General features: G+C 39.3%; 1 protein-coding gene across 3 annotated transcripts; it reads right to left on the bottom strand.

Annotated features, from left to right (window-relative positions):
- Positions 1–279: 279 nt before the first annotated feature.
- Positions 280–19343, bottom strand: LOC104589621 (GRF-interacting factor 1-like). Of its 3 annotated transcripts, none has more exons than XM_088901631.1 (5): positions 18877–19343; positions 14863–14916; positions 3196–3272; positions 1053–1137; positions 280–927 (listed from the first exon to the last, which is right to left on the bottom strand). In XM_088901631.1, exons 1-5 carry the CDS (start codon positions 18955–18957, stop codon positions 517–519), a joined length of 708 nt encoding a protein of 235 aa, XP_088757757.1. In that variant the 5' UTR covers positions 18958–19343; the 3' UTR covers positions 280–516. The 3 variants fall into 3 exon arrangements, with proteins under 3 accessions (XP_088757757.1, XP_088757756.1, XP_010246296.1); XM_088901630.1 differs by having other exon boundaries at positions 280–951; positions 18877–19337; XM_010247994.3 differs by lacking the exon at positions 14863–14916 and having other exon boundaries at positions 280–951; positions 18877–19340.
- Between the last annotated feature and the right edge of the window lie 319 nt (positions 19344–19662).

The following is a 19662-nucleotide window of genomic DNA, read 5'->3' as shown; positions in this document are numbered from 1 at the left end:
CATATGCACATCTCAATGATCTCATTATATCCTAACATTTCTCAAGCATAATCCACCATGTTTTTCTATGGCTAACTCTTTTCCACGTGAAAGAAAAAACAGAGGGGAATTAAATCCATCAAAATCTTTACACTTCTTGTCAGACCTCATCTACTCGAGTTCGGAGCACAATCATATGCAGTGCGCTTTTTGTTTCCTTCAACGCCCACTTACACTGCAACTGCCAATAATAAGCATAGACAACATGGAGGAAGCCATTTTGAATGCATAGAATCCAGATGAGCCGTAAAATCAGAGCTTACCATAATTCCATCAACAACCTACAGATTTACAGGATATACCAATGCAAGATGCACGTCCCATACTATAAGAAGACCAAGTTTTAAGTGAATGTCCTACGGTCATCACCAACATTAACATTAAAATCACTATCCATGTCCACTGGCCAACAAGATTTATGCTGACACACCCCTAACTCGATTCGGATGCTAACAAGCAGGCTCCCATACCCACCTTTCAGTTTCCCTCATCTTCAGCACCTTTAAGATACAGAGGTTCGCTGCCATCTCCACCTTGACCAGGATTGCCACCTCTCCCATCAGCAGAACCTGGACCTGCCACATCTTGCTTACTTGCAATGGTCACTCCTCTGCTCGCTGCATGCAAACCTTCCCCAGAGGCACTGCGGCCAAAATCAGGAAAGCCTCCAGGCCCAAGTGCCCCATTGCCTCCCACACCAGCATCATTATGCAGCATGTGAAGTCCACTATTTGCACTAGAGCTCATGCCAAGTTGACTATGCAAAGCTTGCTGTTGCTGCAATGCTGACAATGGCTGCTGGGCATACAATATGGAGGATCGAGCAGCCATGAGTGACTGCGGTGTCATCTGCTGGGCCTGCTGGTGTTGCATGTAGTGTGCACCTGGCTGCATGACAGTATTTGGAGGAAACTGGAAAACATAACATGGATTCAAGTAAAGCGGTCCCCCATTAAAAGGAGAGAAGAGAATAATTAAAATAGCTAGTGGGGATTCGAGGGGTTAATTTATACCTGAGTATGCATGGTAGGAGGTTGAGGTTGGGAATCAGCAATGGCAGCCAAATACATAAGGTTCCGTTGAAGCCTTGCCTGGTTCCTGCCAGAATGCAATTACTCTCAATATAATGTTTTGAACCATGGCTAAGAAATTTGTAATGTAATTATTGATTCACAGAGACGTGGGAACCATATTATGCAATAATGGAGAACTTGCCCAAGAAAATGCATATACTAAACACAGAAAATATTACACTAAACACTGTCTCCATTTCGCTACACACAAAATGAAAAAAAACGAATGATTTCCACATAGAATGCTATTTTATGGTGTTTGGCTGTGCAGATGTTCTTGCAGAAGGGGAGAAAAAAATCAGTTGTAGGATGTCTATATTTTCAGCAAGTGTTTGCTGGAAGGAGGTATTGGTCCTCTTGATTCATGTTATGTGACTAATATCTCTCAAGTCTCAAAAATTCAAGTTTTGTTTTCCAAGTTCATTCAAAAACCAGGAAAATAAAGAAAATGATTTTGCCGTAGCAACATAGCAAAGCCATGGTTGTCCCTAAAACCGGCAACCAACTATCACAAGAATAACATTGCGCAAAACAACAGTGAAACCCCCCCCCCTCTATCTTAAGGACTGAAATAGGCAGTAAAATGGCGTTCATTAAATGAGGTGGGGGCAAAATGAGGGCTCACAAAAAGAGGTGGGGTGGTAGACCTAAAAATGCTTACATAATGAAAGCATCCAAAACGCAGTAGGTGGCAGAATGAGGTTGTATGTGGAAATGAAAATGTAAATGGAACGATGTTGAGTAGCAGAAACTTGGTAACCTAATGGAATGGTGAGGATCACAAAATGGTGGGTGGTGGAATGGAGGCTATGGGAATGTGAATGGGCAGAATGAAGGTGGCTTGCAGAATGAGCAAAATGTAACCATGGAATGGGAAGAGTGCATTCACAGAATGGGTAGACCCACAAAACAGGCAAAGTTGAACCACAGAATGGAGATTAGCAATCTTCAATGATCCCAGGAATAGCTCAGACAGGTGTCTCAAAAGTCCCAAAGACAATTGAAAACTTGCTCTCGTACCAGTTTTGGTATAACACAACTTTCAAAGAAGGGTACCTTGAATAAATTTTACTGAAACAGGAAGAAACCAATAGACTTAATGTACATCCACGAGTTACACAAAAAAAATGAACTTCATTCTAAACATTATACTTCACCAACTTCATAAGAATGACAATACTAATAAAACAACTATACTAACTCGTCAAACAACCTAATAAAACAAAATCTCAACTCAGCCTTAATCCCAAAATAAAACATGAAATATATTCTAGGTATCTTCCTAGAATATTCTCTTATGTATAGTTCCATATTGGGCTGGCTTTAGCAGACATGCAATAAGAGAAGCTACTAAAGCTTGGGGCATAAGAATAATAAGGGAACCCCACAGGTATGGGCCTATGGCCTAAACAAGGTCAACTTGTACTGCATCACAACTCCCCCAGTATTGATCATCTATATTAAATGCAGTCCTTGGAACTCAATGAACTTATTGCACACTATTTGGTGGAAACTGAGTCATGTTTTTTCTAGTTAAAGAACCAATCCATTTTCTTCATTTATTTACAAAAAAAATTCTTGTCCAGGTGCCTAGCAATAAGATGATTTTAATCCCCCTTCTGTTTCTTTAACATTTGCAAGTAATAATCAGTCTACTGATGGTGATAATGATATTGCATCCAAATGGAAATCATACATTTATGCTGCTTCCTCTGGGAAAAGACATTTGTCATTGTGCAGTGATTAGACACTTCTTACACAATAAAACTAGAGCATCCATAGAATAACAGAATACACACTAAATACTAAACCATCAAGAAATATTACTTAACTACAATAGATCAAGTCATTACGATAAGAAAGAACCTGTAGGGTCAAATCATCAATATGTTCCATGAAATTAAATACGCTCAGGAGAATATGTGACAATTTAATTATGAACTTGACAACTCCCAACTTCCAATTAACATTCCAGGTCCAGGAAACTAATGAATCAACACTAGTTAGAAAATTAAAGCTTTAACAACTTATAAACACAATCAAATCATTATGGATTAACAAAATGGTGTAAATCCAGACTTACTCTGCACATTCACTCAATTTTCCAGAGTTCTGGTTCTCAAGAATCTTCAGAATCAAAGACTTGTTCTCATCCAAATACTGCACATATAAATCCAAAATGAAACAGGAAATACTAAAGCTAATTATGTAATAGAAGATGAAGTAAATAAGAAAACAAGTTTAATCCACAATGAAAAAAAGGTGAAACGAAAGCTTAATTTGAGAGAAATGAAAATCAAATCAACGTTGAGAATCAGCAACTTGTTCTCATCCAGATTCTGTGCATGTTAATCCACAATGAAACACAAGATGCAGGAGCTAATTAAATAATAGATAATAAAGTGGACAACAAACAAATTGAAAGGAAATATGATCAAGGACTGAGTACTGGCCAGTCTGGCCTTACTAGGAATTTTCAGAGGATTCCAAAAACTCTTTTAGCTCCAACTTCCAGTCTACCCTTGGAATTGGATTTAGTCTGTCCTAAGATTTTTAATAGTGGATGTATCTGATGCCATCTACTTTTCATGGTTCTATACCTTTTGTGAGAACTGATTGTAGTGTCTTGTATTGGGTGCAATCTCATCACCCTTTCATGTACTGTACCTTCTTTTCTGTTTAATTGTTATATTTTGCTATAAAAAACAAACTAGAGGGGCAGAAAATTTGAAATGAAACAAAAGTGAGAAAGGGAAAGCTGGATTGGAAAGAAAATGAGACCAAGATCAATGTTGAGAGGAAGCTACAAGAAAAAAAAAACAATGACAGAATCTGCTGAACACCCACTCCCCATTCCATAATGTCCGAACAAATGATGCTTGAACAGGATAAGACCACAAAAAACTCAAGAGTTCTTCTGTGTGTGTGTGCAGAAAACCCCCGTTGAAACTGTGTAAGCCAATCTGGTCAATATACATGAAATTCAATGACAAACACCCAATCAGGAGATTGGAAGGCTGAACCGGCCAACAGGTTGATCTGAAAATTGGCAAGTGAACAAGAACCAACCTGGAATTAGTTACTAAAGAGATCAAATTTGATTAGGAGAAACAACAACAGCAACTCGCATTCAAATACTAAACAGAAAAGGGGCACATATAAGGGTCACAACATTATTGCCGGCCTCTAAGTTTGCAGATTAATTCTTCGTTTTCTAAGTTTAACTGTTGTCCTGACCCTGAATAAGGATATAGAGCTCATTTACTCTAGATCTGTAGATGAAATCTGATCATGAATTCAATCATTAACTAGTATGTTTGTCTTATTGAAGACTTGGGGACAACCATCTAAAATGTAAAAAAAAAAGCAGACCATGAGGCCAAACTTAAGGAACAGAATGCACAAAAACAGATAATTCTGGACCTCTGAGACAAATGCTCTATATCTGTAGATGAAATCTGATCATGAATTCAATCATTACCTAGTACGTTTGTCTTATTGAAGACTTGGGGACAACCATCTAAAAAAAGTTAAAAAAAAGGAGACCATGAGGCCAAACTTAAGGAACAGAATGCACAAAAACAGATAATTCTGGACCTCTGAGACAAATCAAGATAATTGGTAGTCTCCTGGGTCAAATGTAATTCTGGACTTCTCACTGTGGCTAGACCAAACTTGAAGAACTGACCTGGAATCAGTTCCTAAGGCTCAGTTTGGAAGGAGTACAAATCAAATATGTAGAGTGCAAAACCTTGTATTTTGTATTATTTTGTATGTATTTGCATTTGTACTCTTTCCAAATTGAGCCTAAAGAGATCAAATTTGATTAGGGGAACAACAACAGCAACTCGCGTTTAAATACTAAACAGAATAAGGGGCACATATAACAGTCACAACATTATCGCTGGCCTGTAAATTTGCAGATTGATTCTTGGTCCTCTAAGATTAATTGTCCTGGCCCTGAATAAGGATATAGAGCTTATTTGCTCTATATCTGTAGATAAAATCTATTTACAAATTCAGTCATTAACTAGTATGTTTGTCTTATTGAAGACTTGGGGACAACCATCTAAAAAGTAAAAAAAGAAATAAAAAGAAGCAAACCGTGTAGGTGTCTAGGGGAATACAAAGCTTAATTCTGGACTTCTCACTATGTCTAGGGGAATACAAAGCTTGAGTTGAAAAACAGTCCACTTGATGTCTGGAACTGTTTGAGATTAGATGCAAACCAGAAAATAAACAAACAAGAGAGGAAGAGAAGAGAGAGTTGGCGGCAATGAGTGTTAGAGAGTAAGAGGTTCGAACATAACCTCTCTCTAACACTCTAAACATCTTATTAAGAAGTTAATCTTTGACAAATTACAGAGAGGCCCTAGAGTGGGCAGGAAAATACAAAAAACAGAACATTACAAAGTATGGGCCCAGAATAAAGCCCATAACAGAGAAAAACATAACATAACATGAAATGATAATCTATGGGCCATTCGGCCCATCTCCTCTACACTCCCCCTTAAGCTGAGCATAGATGTTAATCATGCCCAGCTTGCCAGTGTCATGTTGAAGCCTTGCCTTGGAAATGCCCTTGGTGAGGAAATCTGCCAATTGTCCTTCAGAAGTAATGAATGGAAGACACACTTCACCGGAGGAGACTCTTTCTCGAATAAAGTGTCTATCAACCTCAATATGTTTGGTTCTATCATGTTGTACCGAGTTGTGAGCAATGTTGATGGCAGCCTAATTATCATAGTACAACATCATGGGTTTGTCATGATCAATCCCAAGTTCTTCCATTAAGGACCTTAGCCACAACAATTCCGAGACTCCATGTGCCATGGCTCTATATTCTGCTTCTGCAGAGGATCGGGCCATAACTAATTGTTTCTTACTCCAAGAGACAACATTACCAACCACCAAACTGCAATACCCTGAAGTAGATCTTCTATCATCAATATTTCCAGCTCAATCAGCATCAGTATAGGCTTCAAGTTTCAGATGACCATGCTTGGTAAATAGAATTCCTTTTCCTGGAGAGCCTTTCAGATAGCACAAAATCCATTCTGCTGCTGCCATATGGGTATCTCTAGGAGCATGCATGAATTGGCTAATGCAACTGACAGCATACGCAATATCTGGCCTAGTCATGCACAGGTACAGAAGCTTCCCAAGAAGTATCTGAAAGACCCCTTTGTCTTCCAACAAAGTTCCATCCGAAACTGAAAGTTTGTGATTCATATCAATAGGAGTTGCAGCTGGTCTTGCACCCATTTTTCCAGTTTCAGACAACAAATCAAGAACATATTTCCTCTGGGAAATAAGAATCCCATCCTTGGATCTGGCAACTTCTATGCCAAGGAAGTATCTCAACTCCCCTAGATCCTTAATCTCAAATTTTGTACGGAGGAAAGACTTAAGGGCCAGAATGCCTGAGGCATCATCACCAGTCACTATAATGTCATCAACATACACAATGAGAGACACTACTAGAGATCCACTTTTCTTCACAAAAGGAGTATGATCTGACTGTGTCTGAACATAGCCGAATTGAACAAGTGCAACTCTAAATCTCTCAAACCAGGCTCTAGGAGATTGTTTGAGGCCATAAAGAGATTTTTTCAGATTGCATACCTTTCCTTGCATATCTTTCCCATACATTCCCGGAGGAAGACACATGTAGACCTCCTCATGTAAGTCACCATTCAGAAATGCATTCTTTACATCTAACTGATAGAGAGGCCAATCAAAGTGAGCTGCCAGAGATAAAAGAACCCTCACAGATGTCATCTTAGCAACAGGGGCAAAAGTCTCCAGGTAGTCAATCCCATATGTCTGTGTGTAGCCTTTTGCAACAAGTCTGGCCTTGTACCTCTCAATAGTCCCATCAGCCCTATATTTAATGGTAAAAACCCACTTGCACCCAACTGGATCCTTCCCTTCAGGCAAATCCACCACCTCCCAAGTACCATTTTCATATAGAGCATCCATTTCAGTTTGCATGGCATCTCTCCATTCTGGAATCCCAAGAGCTTCTGATACAGACCCAGGAATGGGGTTAGAAGCAACTGATGAGAGGTAGGCACAGTATGAAGGAGAAAGTAGGTCATAAGAAAGGTGTTTGGAAATGCAGTGTGCAGTACACTTCCGCTTTCCTTTCCTAACAGCAATGGGAACATCAAAATCTGGGAAGGATGATTCCAAGGGAGCTGAAGCAGTACCTGTTATCTCATCTGTGATTGGGAATGTATGAGCCTCATCTATTGTAAGGGAAACTACTTGCTCATTCCTGGATCTCTGCCTTTGATACACTTTGGGATTATGGGTAGGGCAAGGAGGCAAAGAAATAGGGGCACTAGGACAAGAAGAATGAAGTGGCTGATCCTCCTTTGATTCATTTGGTGAGGATACAGGTTTGTCAAGAGACTCAATTGGAACAGGAAGAGGAAGAGCAAAAACTTGTGACAGACTCTCCCCCTGTTGACAATGTCCTTCCTGAGAGGAACCATAAAAAGGAGAAAGTTCATCAAAGGTAACATCCATAGAGACATGTTGGGTGCCAGTCTTTGGATCAAAACAACAATAACCCTTTTGTGTGGGAGAATAACCAAGGAAGATGCATTTGTGGGCATTTGGTTCAAACTTATGTCTCTACACACTTGGAATGTGAACATAACAGGTACAGCCAAACACACGAAGAGCAATTGGGAAAAGATCCTTGTTTGGATGAAGAAGACTGAAGGGAGATTTAAACCCTAAAACCCTGGATGGCATACGGTTTATGAGATAGGTAGCAGTAAGTACAGCATCACCCCAAAATCTTGTGGGAACATGTGAGGCAAACAAAAGGCTCCTTGCAACTTCAACAATATGTCTATTTTTCTTCTCAGCAACTCCATTTTGTTCAAAGGTTCTAACACAGGAGCTTTGGTGAATAATGTCAGAGAGATACAAGGATAAACTCTTCTCAAAATACTCTTTTGCATTGTCAGATCTAAAAACCTTAATTCTGGTATCAAATTGAGTTAAAACAAGCTCATGAAATTGCCTCACAAGTCTCGGGACTTCATCCCAGGATTTCATTAAGTATATCCAAGTGAGTCTAGAAAAATAATCAATAAACAGGATAAAATATCTGTAACCCCCCATAGAGGATAAATGGCAAGGCCCCCACACATCAGAGTGTACAATATGAAAAGGAAAAGATCTTTTATTGCCCACAGGGTAATTGTTTCTACAATGCTTTGACAACTGACATGACTCACAATTGAGACTGGACACACTGACTCCCTTAAACAGTTTGGGAAGCAAATGACTTAAAGCAGAAAAAGGTAAATGACCCAACCGACAATGACTCAACATAATTTGAGTGACAGACTCTGAAGAAGTAGAACCAAAAGCAACATTATTGGGATGATCAAAGCATTGGCCAGAGGTGTCGAGCAAGTATATTCCATTCACTTCATGGCCACTCTCAATCACCTTCCGAGACTTTAGGTCCTAAAACACACAGTGAGAAGGGAAAAAAGTTACACAACAATTCAATGACTTGGTCAAGCTACTTATAGATAATAAGTTGGTATTTAATTTAGGTACATGAAGAGTGGAAGATAAGAGTAAGGAGTCTGTAGGCTTGACAGTTCCCTTGCCAGAAATAGGGGCAAGAGAACCATCAGCTAAGGTGATTTTGTCACGACCAGGAAGCAAATCATATGAAACAAACAAAGTGGAAAAGTTGGTCATGTGATCAGAAGCACCTGAGTCTATGATCCAAGGGGTCTTGGGATTACCTGAGGTGGATGCATGGTTAGCAGAAGCCCTTATACCTGAGTGAGCAAATGCGGTGGTGGCTGGACTTCCATAAGGGTTGGATGATGAAGTTACACCTTCAAGCTGGCTGATCATCTTTTCCAACTTCTCATATTCAGCTTTCATGGCTGCCAATTGTGCACTAGCAGACTCAACCTCTGTATCTGTACTTGTGGCTGCATGTGCACTTCCTGTCTTTCTACTATCATTCTTCTTCTGGAATCGGATAGGAACAAGACTGGGATGCAATTTCCAGCACTTGTCCTTGGTGTGTTTCGGCTTCTTGCAATATTCACACACCACCTCCTTCTTTCTTGTGCCACTGGGAGCTCCTGTAACCCCTTTGGGTTTAATTCCCATATTTGCAAAATGATCATTGATACTAACTCCTTGAACCTGCACTTGCCTCCTACTTTCTTCACTGCTGACCAAAGCATATGCTTGAGACAATGAAACATCTTCCTTGGACAAGATGTTTTGCTTTGTAATGTCATATTCAGAATTCAACCCTGTCAAGAACTCAAAGACCCTATTCCTTTCAACCAATTTCCTGTATGTTTCAGCATCCTTAGGGGTATCCCATGTCACAACCTCTATCAAATCAATCTCTTGCCATAGAGATTTTAGGGTTGAGAAGTATTTTACAAGTAGACTTGTTCATGGGCCGGGCTCGGGCCGGGCTTTTACTCTTCATTAACAGAAATATGTTAGGCCCGAGCCCGAGCCCGAGCCCGAGCCCGAGCCCGACCCGACCAATGGGCCTACAACTTGGGCCCGAGCCCGGCCCTAATAAAAAGCCCGAAGCCCGACCTAATAAAAAAAATTAAAAACTTTCCCTATTCAATAATCAATATAAATCAGAATTTATTTACATTAAAAATATATATAAATTCAAAATTTATTTATATTAAAAAAAGAATATAAAAAAGGGAAAGAGTATGTGGAGAATTCGGTTGGAAAAAGAAGAGAAAGAGGTGAAAAAAAGAGGGGTATTCAACTAGGGTTTTTAGGTTTAGTTATAGGCCGGGTCGAGCCAGGCTTGGGCCGGGCTACTTTGACAAATCCCGAGGCCGGCTTGAATTTATTGCGGGCCGGGCTTTTTGGCCCGAGGTTAAGCCCGCGGGCCTACATACCTGTTCAAGCCCGTCCGGGGGCCGGGCCGGCCCGTCGGGCCACCCGGCCCATGAACAGGTCTAGCTGCAAGTGACTTCTCCCCCTGTCTTAGATTCTTCACATCACTTCTCAGTTTGTAGGCTCTAGCAACATTCAACTTCTGTGAGTAAGTTTCTACAACACTATCCCAGATTTCTTTAGCCGAGTTCATCCACAGATAATGTTGACTAATCTGTGGCTGCATTGAGTTCACAAGCCACCCAATCACTGTGTAGTTTTCTTGCACCCATCTCTCATAAGATGGATCATCCTCTAGAGGAGCTTTCTTGTTCCCAAAAATAAAACCCCATTTTCCTTTGCTACAAATATGGACTTTCACAGATTGTGACCAAGCCAAGTAGTTGGTCCCATCAAGTTTAACTATAGTTACAGCCAGCATAGAATCAGCTGGGGTTCCCAAAATCTGTCCATATTCAGTAGCATTCTTGTTTTCAAGGCTCGAGAAATCCATCATGTAAAGGCTCCAATTAGGATTTTAATAGGTTTCCCAAAGTATTGGGGGTCTTGATGAGCTTAGTTTGAGTTGAATAGGCAACAACAACTAGCTCACAGAATCAGTTCAATCTTGATAACTATGACAGTCCAGCTCGGTGGTAGCTCTTTCTATACTGTTTCAGCCTTCAAAGGACATCTAGCAAACCTCCAATCAGCAGGTATTTCAAGTTCCCAACAACCGTTGTCCCAAAGGGAAGAAAAAAGAGGCCACAGTCCTTAAGAGACCTTTTGTTGAACACTCAGAGTGTAGTAGTTAACAGCCTACTGTTAACTAGAAGAAACCACTTCAAAGTGTTCAGTATAGGTCCAAGAAGAGGCTGGGATGAAGAGAGACTAGTACCACTTAGTTTAGATCAGTTTCAGCAGCTTGACAGTCAAATAATCAGCCGAATAGCACTTCCAAAATAACCCAGAAATTTTTGAGTAGAATCAGTCCAGCAACAGTGGGCCGAATGGAGGTGGGCTTTGAATGCTTTAACAGTCCTCCCAAACAACAAAAATAACCCAACAATGGCCTGAGAAAAAACTTACAGTAAGAGAGTCTCTGATTTGAACTTCAAACAAGGCCGAACACTTGTTCTCTGAGATAACTTCGAAATCCTTTTCTCTGATTTCAAATCAGGCCGAACACCTTGCTCTCTGATTCTTCCTGGTCACCGAACCCTTCTCCAAGTGTGTAGAAACTTGGGCACCCTCCAATGACCTCCAAGAACCAGGCGGATGACTGTAAACTTTCAGCCCTAGAACCTCCTCATGCAGTTGGCTGAACTAGAACCACATGAGGGGCACGCCAAGCAATGGCCTGCTCTGATACCAAGTTGAAAAACAGTCCACTTGATGTCTAGAACTGTTTGAGACTAGATGCAAACCAGAAAATAAACAAACAAGAGAGGAAGAGAAGAGAGAGTTGGCGGCAATGAGTGTTAGAGAGTAAGAGGTTCGAACATAACCTCTCTCTAACACTCTAAACATCTTATTAAGAAGTTAATCTTTGACAAATTACAGAGGCCCTAGAGTGGGCAGGAAAATACAAAAAACAGAACATTACAGAGTATGGGCCCAGAATAAGGCCCATAACAGAGAGAAACATAACATAACATGAAACGACAGTCTATGGGCCATTCGGCCCATCTCCTCTACAGCTTGATTTGATCAAAACCTTCTGTATCTGCAGATACAGTAGCACATGATTGAACCAATCATCCTTGACTTCAGCCAATCCATGAATATTCAGAAATTATGCATAAGTTAACTTGCCTTAAATCCTTAATATGTTTTTATGAAAAGAACATAATAGGAACTAAATATCACGTGAATATCTTTGCCTCATCATCTGAAGAAAAAAACAAAAACATTTTCTCTGCATTTCATAACTTAAAAGTTATGTTCATCTACAGCATAGCCAAGGTATCTCTAGTTATATCAACAGGCAAAAAGTAGTACTTTATGATAGACATGACCACAAGTGAAAATATGGAACCACATACTTAATTCTAGCAATTAAATGATCTAAAAACATATATTTGGGACAAGGCTTTACTGAGTTGTTGAGAAAACTGGATAAACCACAAGTCATTGTCTAGTTTCCATTTCCTTCATCATTTGGATCCTCAAATCCCTATGCAGTCTTCCAATGTCATAAAGCCTTAGCATCCTAAAGTTAACAAGCTTTTCATCAATGTTTTAAGAGGCAACCTCAAAATGCCCTGCGGCACAAGCTGGAGACATTGATGTCTCTGGGGCATACACTCGGATGCCTTTTGTATGAGACATACCAAAGGCATATGCCCCATGCACCTCATGCAGCCTCGTAGAGAAAGAAAAGAAAGAAAAGAAAATGGCCCCTTTGAGCTAGCATTATTCATCCCCATTCTTCTTAATACAACATATCTTTCATAAAAAAGAAATAAGGAAAAACAAAAAACTCCTCCTCATTCTTCTTACTCTTGAGGAAGCTTATGCCTCCTCCCCAACGCATTCCAACTATGGGCCATTGCTTTGTGCAATGATAAAATCTTGGGCTGACAAGCATGAGAACACGGGTTCAAATCTGAGAAGGCCACTTTGTGCAAAAACAAAACAAAGTGTAGCTCCATATCCAGTCCACCTCTCCCAAGACCCTAAGTAGCTAGAGCCAACAATAGGTAATGGCCTGTAACATCACACAATCGTGTGACATTACAAATGTTTAAGAATCTAGTGTGTATATGAGAAATACAAGCATGATATTATCTTAAATAACCAGAGATAAACACTAACAAATGGTTGGCTTCATTAATGCTAATTTCCAGGCAAGCATATTCTATTATAGACAGACTGGTTAGTGATGCTGTTGGTAATTTAGTATGGCCCTCAAATGACTAGGCAATATTTTGATAACACTAACTATAATTGTGCTTCTCCATTGCCATGGGTGAACTAATTCCATAGACAGTAGTTGACTTGATGATATAAATAGTGTTGTTTGATGACATTTGACATAAATAATCAATATCCAATAAAGAAACATGCAATTTTGTTGCACATTATTTAGGAGAATTCAGATTTGAATTTCAATGGCATCAGGCCAGGCCTTGGGTTCAGATATATTAAAACCCAAGACACAGATGACTTGTGACTCCACTATTCCTTTTCAATTTTTTTTTTAAATTGATAAATAAACTCCACCAATACAAATTTAAAATGAAGCAAACCCACCCACCCTGCAGCAGACAAATACACAATTATAAACATGAGGCATACACAAAAGACATTCAAGGAATAAGACTATAACCAATCCTCTAACTAATTGAAGGAAGAAAACATAAAGGATTTAAGGTAAACAAATATAGTTGGGATGGAACCCTAACTAAATTGGTTAGAGTACTACACCACAACAATGAGGTTGTGTGTTCAAGTCATGCTTATGAACTCCCTCAATTATTGTTGGACAGAATTAAAAGGTAAACAATTATAATTAGAAAAGGGCCTTATGCCAATTGATTTACATACTGCATCACAGCAAAGAGGTCATAGCTAAGTCTTGCTTATAAACCCTCCACCCATACACCCAAAGAGAGAGGACAGAATGTGCATAATACCACCTATAAATTTCCTTAAAACACATCGAAGTTGCACCAATTATCTTTGCTCATTCTCTAGTTCCTTCCCCTCTCATCAACCCCAATATCCAACCCAATGGTAACATTAAAGACTCCCCAATTAGTGGTAATTCATCCCCTTTCTATTAAAGAAGCTATCCTCTTCTCCACTGGAAATTCTGACTCATATGTGTAAACTTTGTTGCTCACAATGAGATATCTTAGGTTGACACTTGATAAAGCAAGTTAAAGTTCATGCAAAATAATGGGACTTGGGAGTGGTAGAAGGAGAGGGGAGGGATAGATTCTTTCATCATCTTTGAAGAATACTGTCTAAATCTAGACCTTGCATTAATGATAAAATTCACTTGCTACTTTTTCTAGTGAGGCAGAAAACCAGACCCCAAGACCAATTTGCTACAAAAGCAACACAACAGAAAGTAACCATATGGATAGCAGGACATAGTAAATAGAAAAAACAAATAATTACCACCTTTAAGTGGTTTTGCAAGTGCAAGTTAGTCTAAACCACATTCATGTTGACCATATAATGCATGATTCTTTCTTTTGGTTTAAACATGGTTTGGAAGCAGCTAAACCTATGTGACAACGGAAATTATTTTTTACTTTTGCTAACCACTGTGAGAGAATAGGTCCAACAGGTGGAATAGTAGACAAAAACATTGCTGTATTCCCCATGTTACCATGCGAAGTTTAAGATTCCCTCAAACATGAGTTACATAGCCTTGATTTTTAGAACCCCTGCACTATGTATCAGGAGAAGAACATTTTCCATTGATTAGCCCTTTTAATAGAACAAGGTCCTAAAACACCATCTTTAAATCAAAATTATAATTTTAGAATTTTAACAAGGCAGAACAGTTTAGACCATGAAGCACTACATAAATTGGTAGGTCTTAATCCTTAGGATTTTCTTTGAGATTTTCCTTAAGAAAATGTTTGATAGGTAGATTTTTCTTAAGATTTTCTTTCTTTGAGAGCCAGAGTCTATAATTTAGTGCTGCAGGGATGAATTGAAGAAATTTTAATGGGTCACTAGAAATATGAATTTGAGGATACAATGGATGAGGAGATCAGCTAATATGATGGCCGATACTTTAGTTAGGGGATGAGTAGGGATCAATCATATTGGACTCAATTGTAATCTGTAATTTTTCTTTTTATGATGGGAGAGATTGCACCTTGTGCCTCTCCAATGCTTGAGTTGTCTGTATTTGACTAAAAAATTCTTTTACCTATAAAAAAAGATTTTCATTGAGATTAAAACAGCAACTCTGATACCACATATAGACTAGTACTGAATTTGGGACAAGAACCAAATTTTGGATGATAATGATGCAGTTGTTTAAAGTAAAAATTTGTTTTTCAGAGGATTTAAAGGCTTTTCTTGGGGCTGGCACTTGGAAAGCTTGAGAAGGAGAGGTAAAGTAACTTGGAGAATCTTCCTGCAACTGTATTTTGTGCTGTTTGGAGAGAAAGAACAATAGGGTGTTTAAGGGCATGAAGGATACAGTAGAAGAAGCAGTCAGAAGGAATAATAGGAGTATTGTTCTATTGACTGGCTAATCATAAACCCTTTAAAGGAAGAAATTAACTTAAAGATATTCATCAGTTTGGGGGTTCATAGACCTGGTTTAGATGTACAACCCTATTTACGGTGTATCAATGTACAGGGGCACATTGCACTTGTTTTATTATGGTCAATTGAATATCATACTTTACAGTCTAAAAAACAAACAAATATTGATTCAAAATGGTCATTGCTGAAAGTGGAATATCATATTCTTACATTGGGTCTTTTTTTGACAAGTCTTATATTGGGTTGGGTCTATTACAACTCGCAAAAATAAACTTGACAAGAACATAAATGAAATTCTAATTCTCATAACTGGATGAGTTTCAAGTTTTAGGAATCTACTTCACCATTAAGGCTTATAGCTGGTACCAGCACATACCATTTTGAACTTAGAAAGAAAAACAATCAAGATTTTCGATCATATAGGGCACAAAATATTCCAACACAAGTTATTGGGTGAAGCTCATCTTCTAAATTATCTGAACTCAAAATAGTGGTTCCATTAAAAGAGTTACTTGGATCACCAGGTTCCATGTCAATCTGTGTTCTAATAAATGCCCAAACCAGAACCCAGAACCATGTATTGTATGGTTGGTTTTAATGCAGTTAGTTGGGATTTACCTTGCAAAATCATATCTAATAGGATCTCTTGTTAGTATACTACGGTCAAGGCAGTAAGGTATCAACTTACTCGTTTGGCATCCCTAGGTGAAACAATGACTAACTTGGGCATATGCAACAATTAGACTATCCATACCAAATGCACTAAATTCAAAGATAAAAATGTAACTACAATGCAACGGAACATAAAACATGCTCTAAACAACCATGATTCAATGTACAGAAGTACCAAAGTGACAAGTTCAACAAGAAAACAGGGTCTTAAATGCCTAGTCAGTCAACTAGTTAAACAAGTTGACACTTTCAATACTCTGTCTCCTATATATATACTATCCATTTTTATACGGTTTGTTTTTCTTCATGGGGCTACACAACAGGGGCATCCCCTCCCCCTCCCTTAACCCCCCCCCCCCACACACACACACTGGTGGCAGTGTCTTTTTTTCACCAAAAGGAAAACAGGTGGCAGCAGGATTTGATCCCAGATTCACAGGTCTCTACTCTGATGAGTACCAACTGAGCCACCATCAGTTGGTCCAATATATACTATCCATTTTAAGGAATTTGAAGTATTAATGATGTATCAAAAAGGAGAATACATGAAGAGGCATGCAAATGTGCAAGAGCTAATAAATAGTAACTCCATCAATGCACAAAAAACAATACAAACATGGAACCCAAGGCATTTGATTAGAGATTTCAAGCTACTGGTATCCACTATGAACCACTCATTCAAATGGATTCCAAGGTCAGCAAACAGTAACAAAAACTTGTTGGAATGGAGTATGCCTGGTCCTAGGAGGGATTTGTATCAAAATCATTCTCAAGTGCTTATTATCTTTTTGTCAGCTCTGAGCTATTTGTATATATGATATACCTGTCCTACATTCCATTTCTGGAACAGATTGTTCTTCTCAATATTAATAAAGTTTCTGTTACAGATAAAAAAAAATGACAAACATGGAGATGTCACTATCCCCCCCACCTTTTCTACCCTGGTTTTATCTATATTGTGTTAGTGATAGCATTCAATTCTATGGGGGTCTCCCTAAACTCATTGAGAAACTGTGCTAGTGTCAAACGTCCAACTCGAATGTCTAACACCAGAATATACCCATTTTAGTCTCTACAATGATTAATGAGAACCGGGCATAGCTTGCAATGTGAATAGTGAATACCCAAAAGTAAGGCTCCAACCTCCATCTCAAATGAGTATGCATCCTCTATTGGGCCACTATATTGAAATTTGAGAGGCAAAATATTTCAAGAAAACTCGTCTAGGACATTGCAAAAGCTATTATCTTCATATCACATTCCTAATTAAACTATATGGACAATCAGACAAATAATGGTCATTACCCACCGATGGTATTTGGCACACTCATGGTTGTCAGCCTGAAATTTCACCAATGGCACCAAGCAATTGGACCCTAGTTAACCAGATAAATAGCAATCCAGACCTCCTGCCCACATGAATCCTACCCACACCTGCCCAGGACACTACAGCTGTACATTGGGAATATCTCCACATGAATGGTAACATGCAAATAGGTGAAATGTTCTCAATGTATAGCTGTAGTGTTCTGTGGGTAGGATTCATGTGGGCAGGATATCCAAACACTATAACTAGCGGCCATACAATTTTAAACATATTTAGACTGTCACTGTATCTATATGTTGGACAGAGTGAAAAAAAAAGAGAGCAGAAAAAAGCCATTACAAGAGTTAACTCGTCACTTTATGTTTGAATATCTTACAGAAATTCTAGCTAATATAGGAAAATAGACTCCTTGGGTGGCATGGGATATTTAGCTGTGATCAAAAGTTGTTTAAGGCTGGTTGAGTAGAAAGAAAGAGAGGGTTTGGAAGGCTAATGTTGATCACCCGAGATGAGAAACGTATAGGTCAGTCATCTGCCACTGATAGGTGGTCACAAGCAGCTAACTAGACTGCGAATTAGCATGCAGAGCCTTAGAAGAGAAATAAAGAAGAAGCAGGTAACCAAGATAGCTAGAGGAGTTAAACTACACTTAAACAAGTAAAGGAGTCGTAGATTTCCACAACATTTTTGTGGATAGTTCATTCCTCATCCTATCCTTCTTGAAGCCAAGCAATCGAATATGCATTTATTGTGAACCACGCTGATCACTAGCTGCAGCCTAAAGGGTTTAAGGCCTCAGCGTTCATAAGCAGTTGGCATGCTAGCGAGGTTATCCCTCGCAAACACATGCCCTACCCACAAAACAAGGACTCCATTACCAGATAAAGTTGTAACATGGAAATGAAATAGAACATATAACAGTGTGGCTCCTAACGAACCTTGATGGATTAAACAAAAGAACCTTGATGGATTAACGAACCTTGGCAGAATTATTCCCAGCATCCAGAGATGACAGTGAGGGAAAAGAGAAACAGAAAGATCAGGCGTATGCATATTGAAAGAATATTCTCTACAAGTATACTTTAGCAAGCATTGCTGAACAAAGATAAAGAACATACAACCAAGTTTCCAACCTTGGCTTATCACCTATTCTCGTCTCATCAAAGGTTCAAACCATGGCAGCAGAATGCCCTCTTAGCAAAGAAGCAAGCAAACTAAGAGGCAGGTATGGAACTGAATCACTGTAAAGGCCGTAGAAAGAAGTTTGAAGTAAAGTGTACAAGGAGAGGAAAGACAAGCGAAACTAAAATAATAGTAACGAGAATGATCAAGTTCTAAACCCTAGAGAAATACTGATATGAATAAAATAACAAAGTAAAACAATGGAAGAAACAGAAGCGCAAAACAGCGCTAACCCAGTTCGGAAGAAGGATAAAACACAAGACAAGGGCCAAACCAGAACGAGCGGAGAGAACATCAGAACAACAAATACCCATTAAACCAAACTCTTCCAGCAAGTAAAAGAAGCCAACACTAGACAAACCCACTTAAAGCAAGCATATCAAAACACAAAAAGAAAAAGAAAGAAACAAGAGAAAGCACAGAGGGGAGGGAGACCTGTTGGATGTGATCTGTGGTGACGTTGTTGGGGTTGTAAGCTGCCATCATGGGTTGCATCTGCATGAGATGTTGCTGCATTTCTTTTTATCTCTTCCACCCAGCTCTCAATAAGCTCCTCCAAAGCACTGCTCGCTACAGATGCTTTGCTTTTTCCTTTTTCTTCACTCTGTACACTTTTATCTATACAAAGTCACAACCTTTTTAGCTTACAACGACACAAACACAGAACGTGAGTGACTTAGGAGGGAAGTGCTACGAGTGACTGAAGGGGTTTTGCCTCTTGCCTGCTTGGATTTTAGGACGCTCTTTTTGGAGGTTTCCCCTTTCCTGGTTCCACCTCCACACCCATCACTCACCAGTGACCCAAACCCAAATCACGTGGGCTAGAAGTGTGTCTGTGTGCTTGGCAGGAAAGAAGCAGAACCTACGACCTTTGTCTGTTTGTTGGTTCTTGGACTCTTGGTCTGTCTCACTCACTGACGTGAGGATTTTATAAGCTTAAGCATCTCAAGATTTCCCCCTGCAAGATTTGAGAAAGAAACATTATAAATTCATTATCCCCACTTTCTTATTCTTTTCCAAGATTACATCTACATTATATGGGCGCGCTGTGTTTAGGGTCCCGATGGGAATAGACCCAAGCCCCAAGGCCACCACCAGCAGGGAATCTTCTTTATTGGTTTGGTAGAGAGAGTAGAGTACAATGACTCTTTTAGTTTGTTTGATCAGTCTACACTGTCTACACAGTCTGCGCTCTGTTGCACTTGCATGGATTATTTATTT

Source organism: Nelumbo nucifera, chromosome 3 (assembly GCF_055504915.1).
Source record: "Nelumbo nucifera cultivar China Antique chromosome 3, China Antique-T2T, whole genome shotgun sequence".
NCBI lineage: Eukaryota > Viridiplantae > Streptophyta > Magnoliopsida > Proteales > Nelumbonaceae > Nelumbo > Nelumbo nucifera.
The sequence above is the reverse complement of the archived record's forward strand: the minus strand, read 5'-3'. Positions and strand labels throughout refer to the sequence as shown.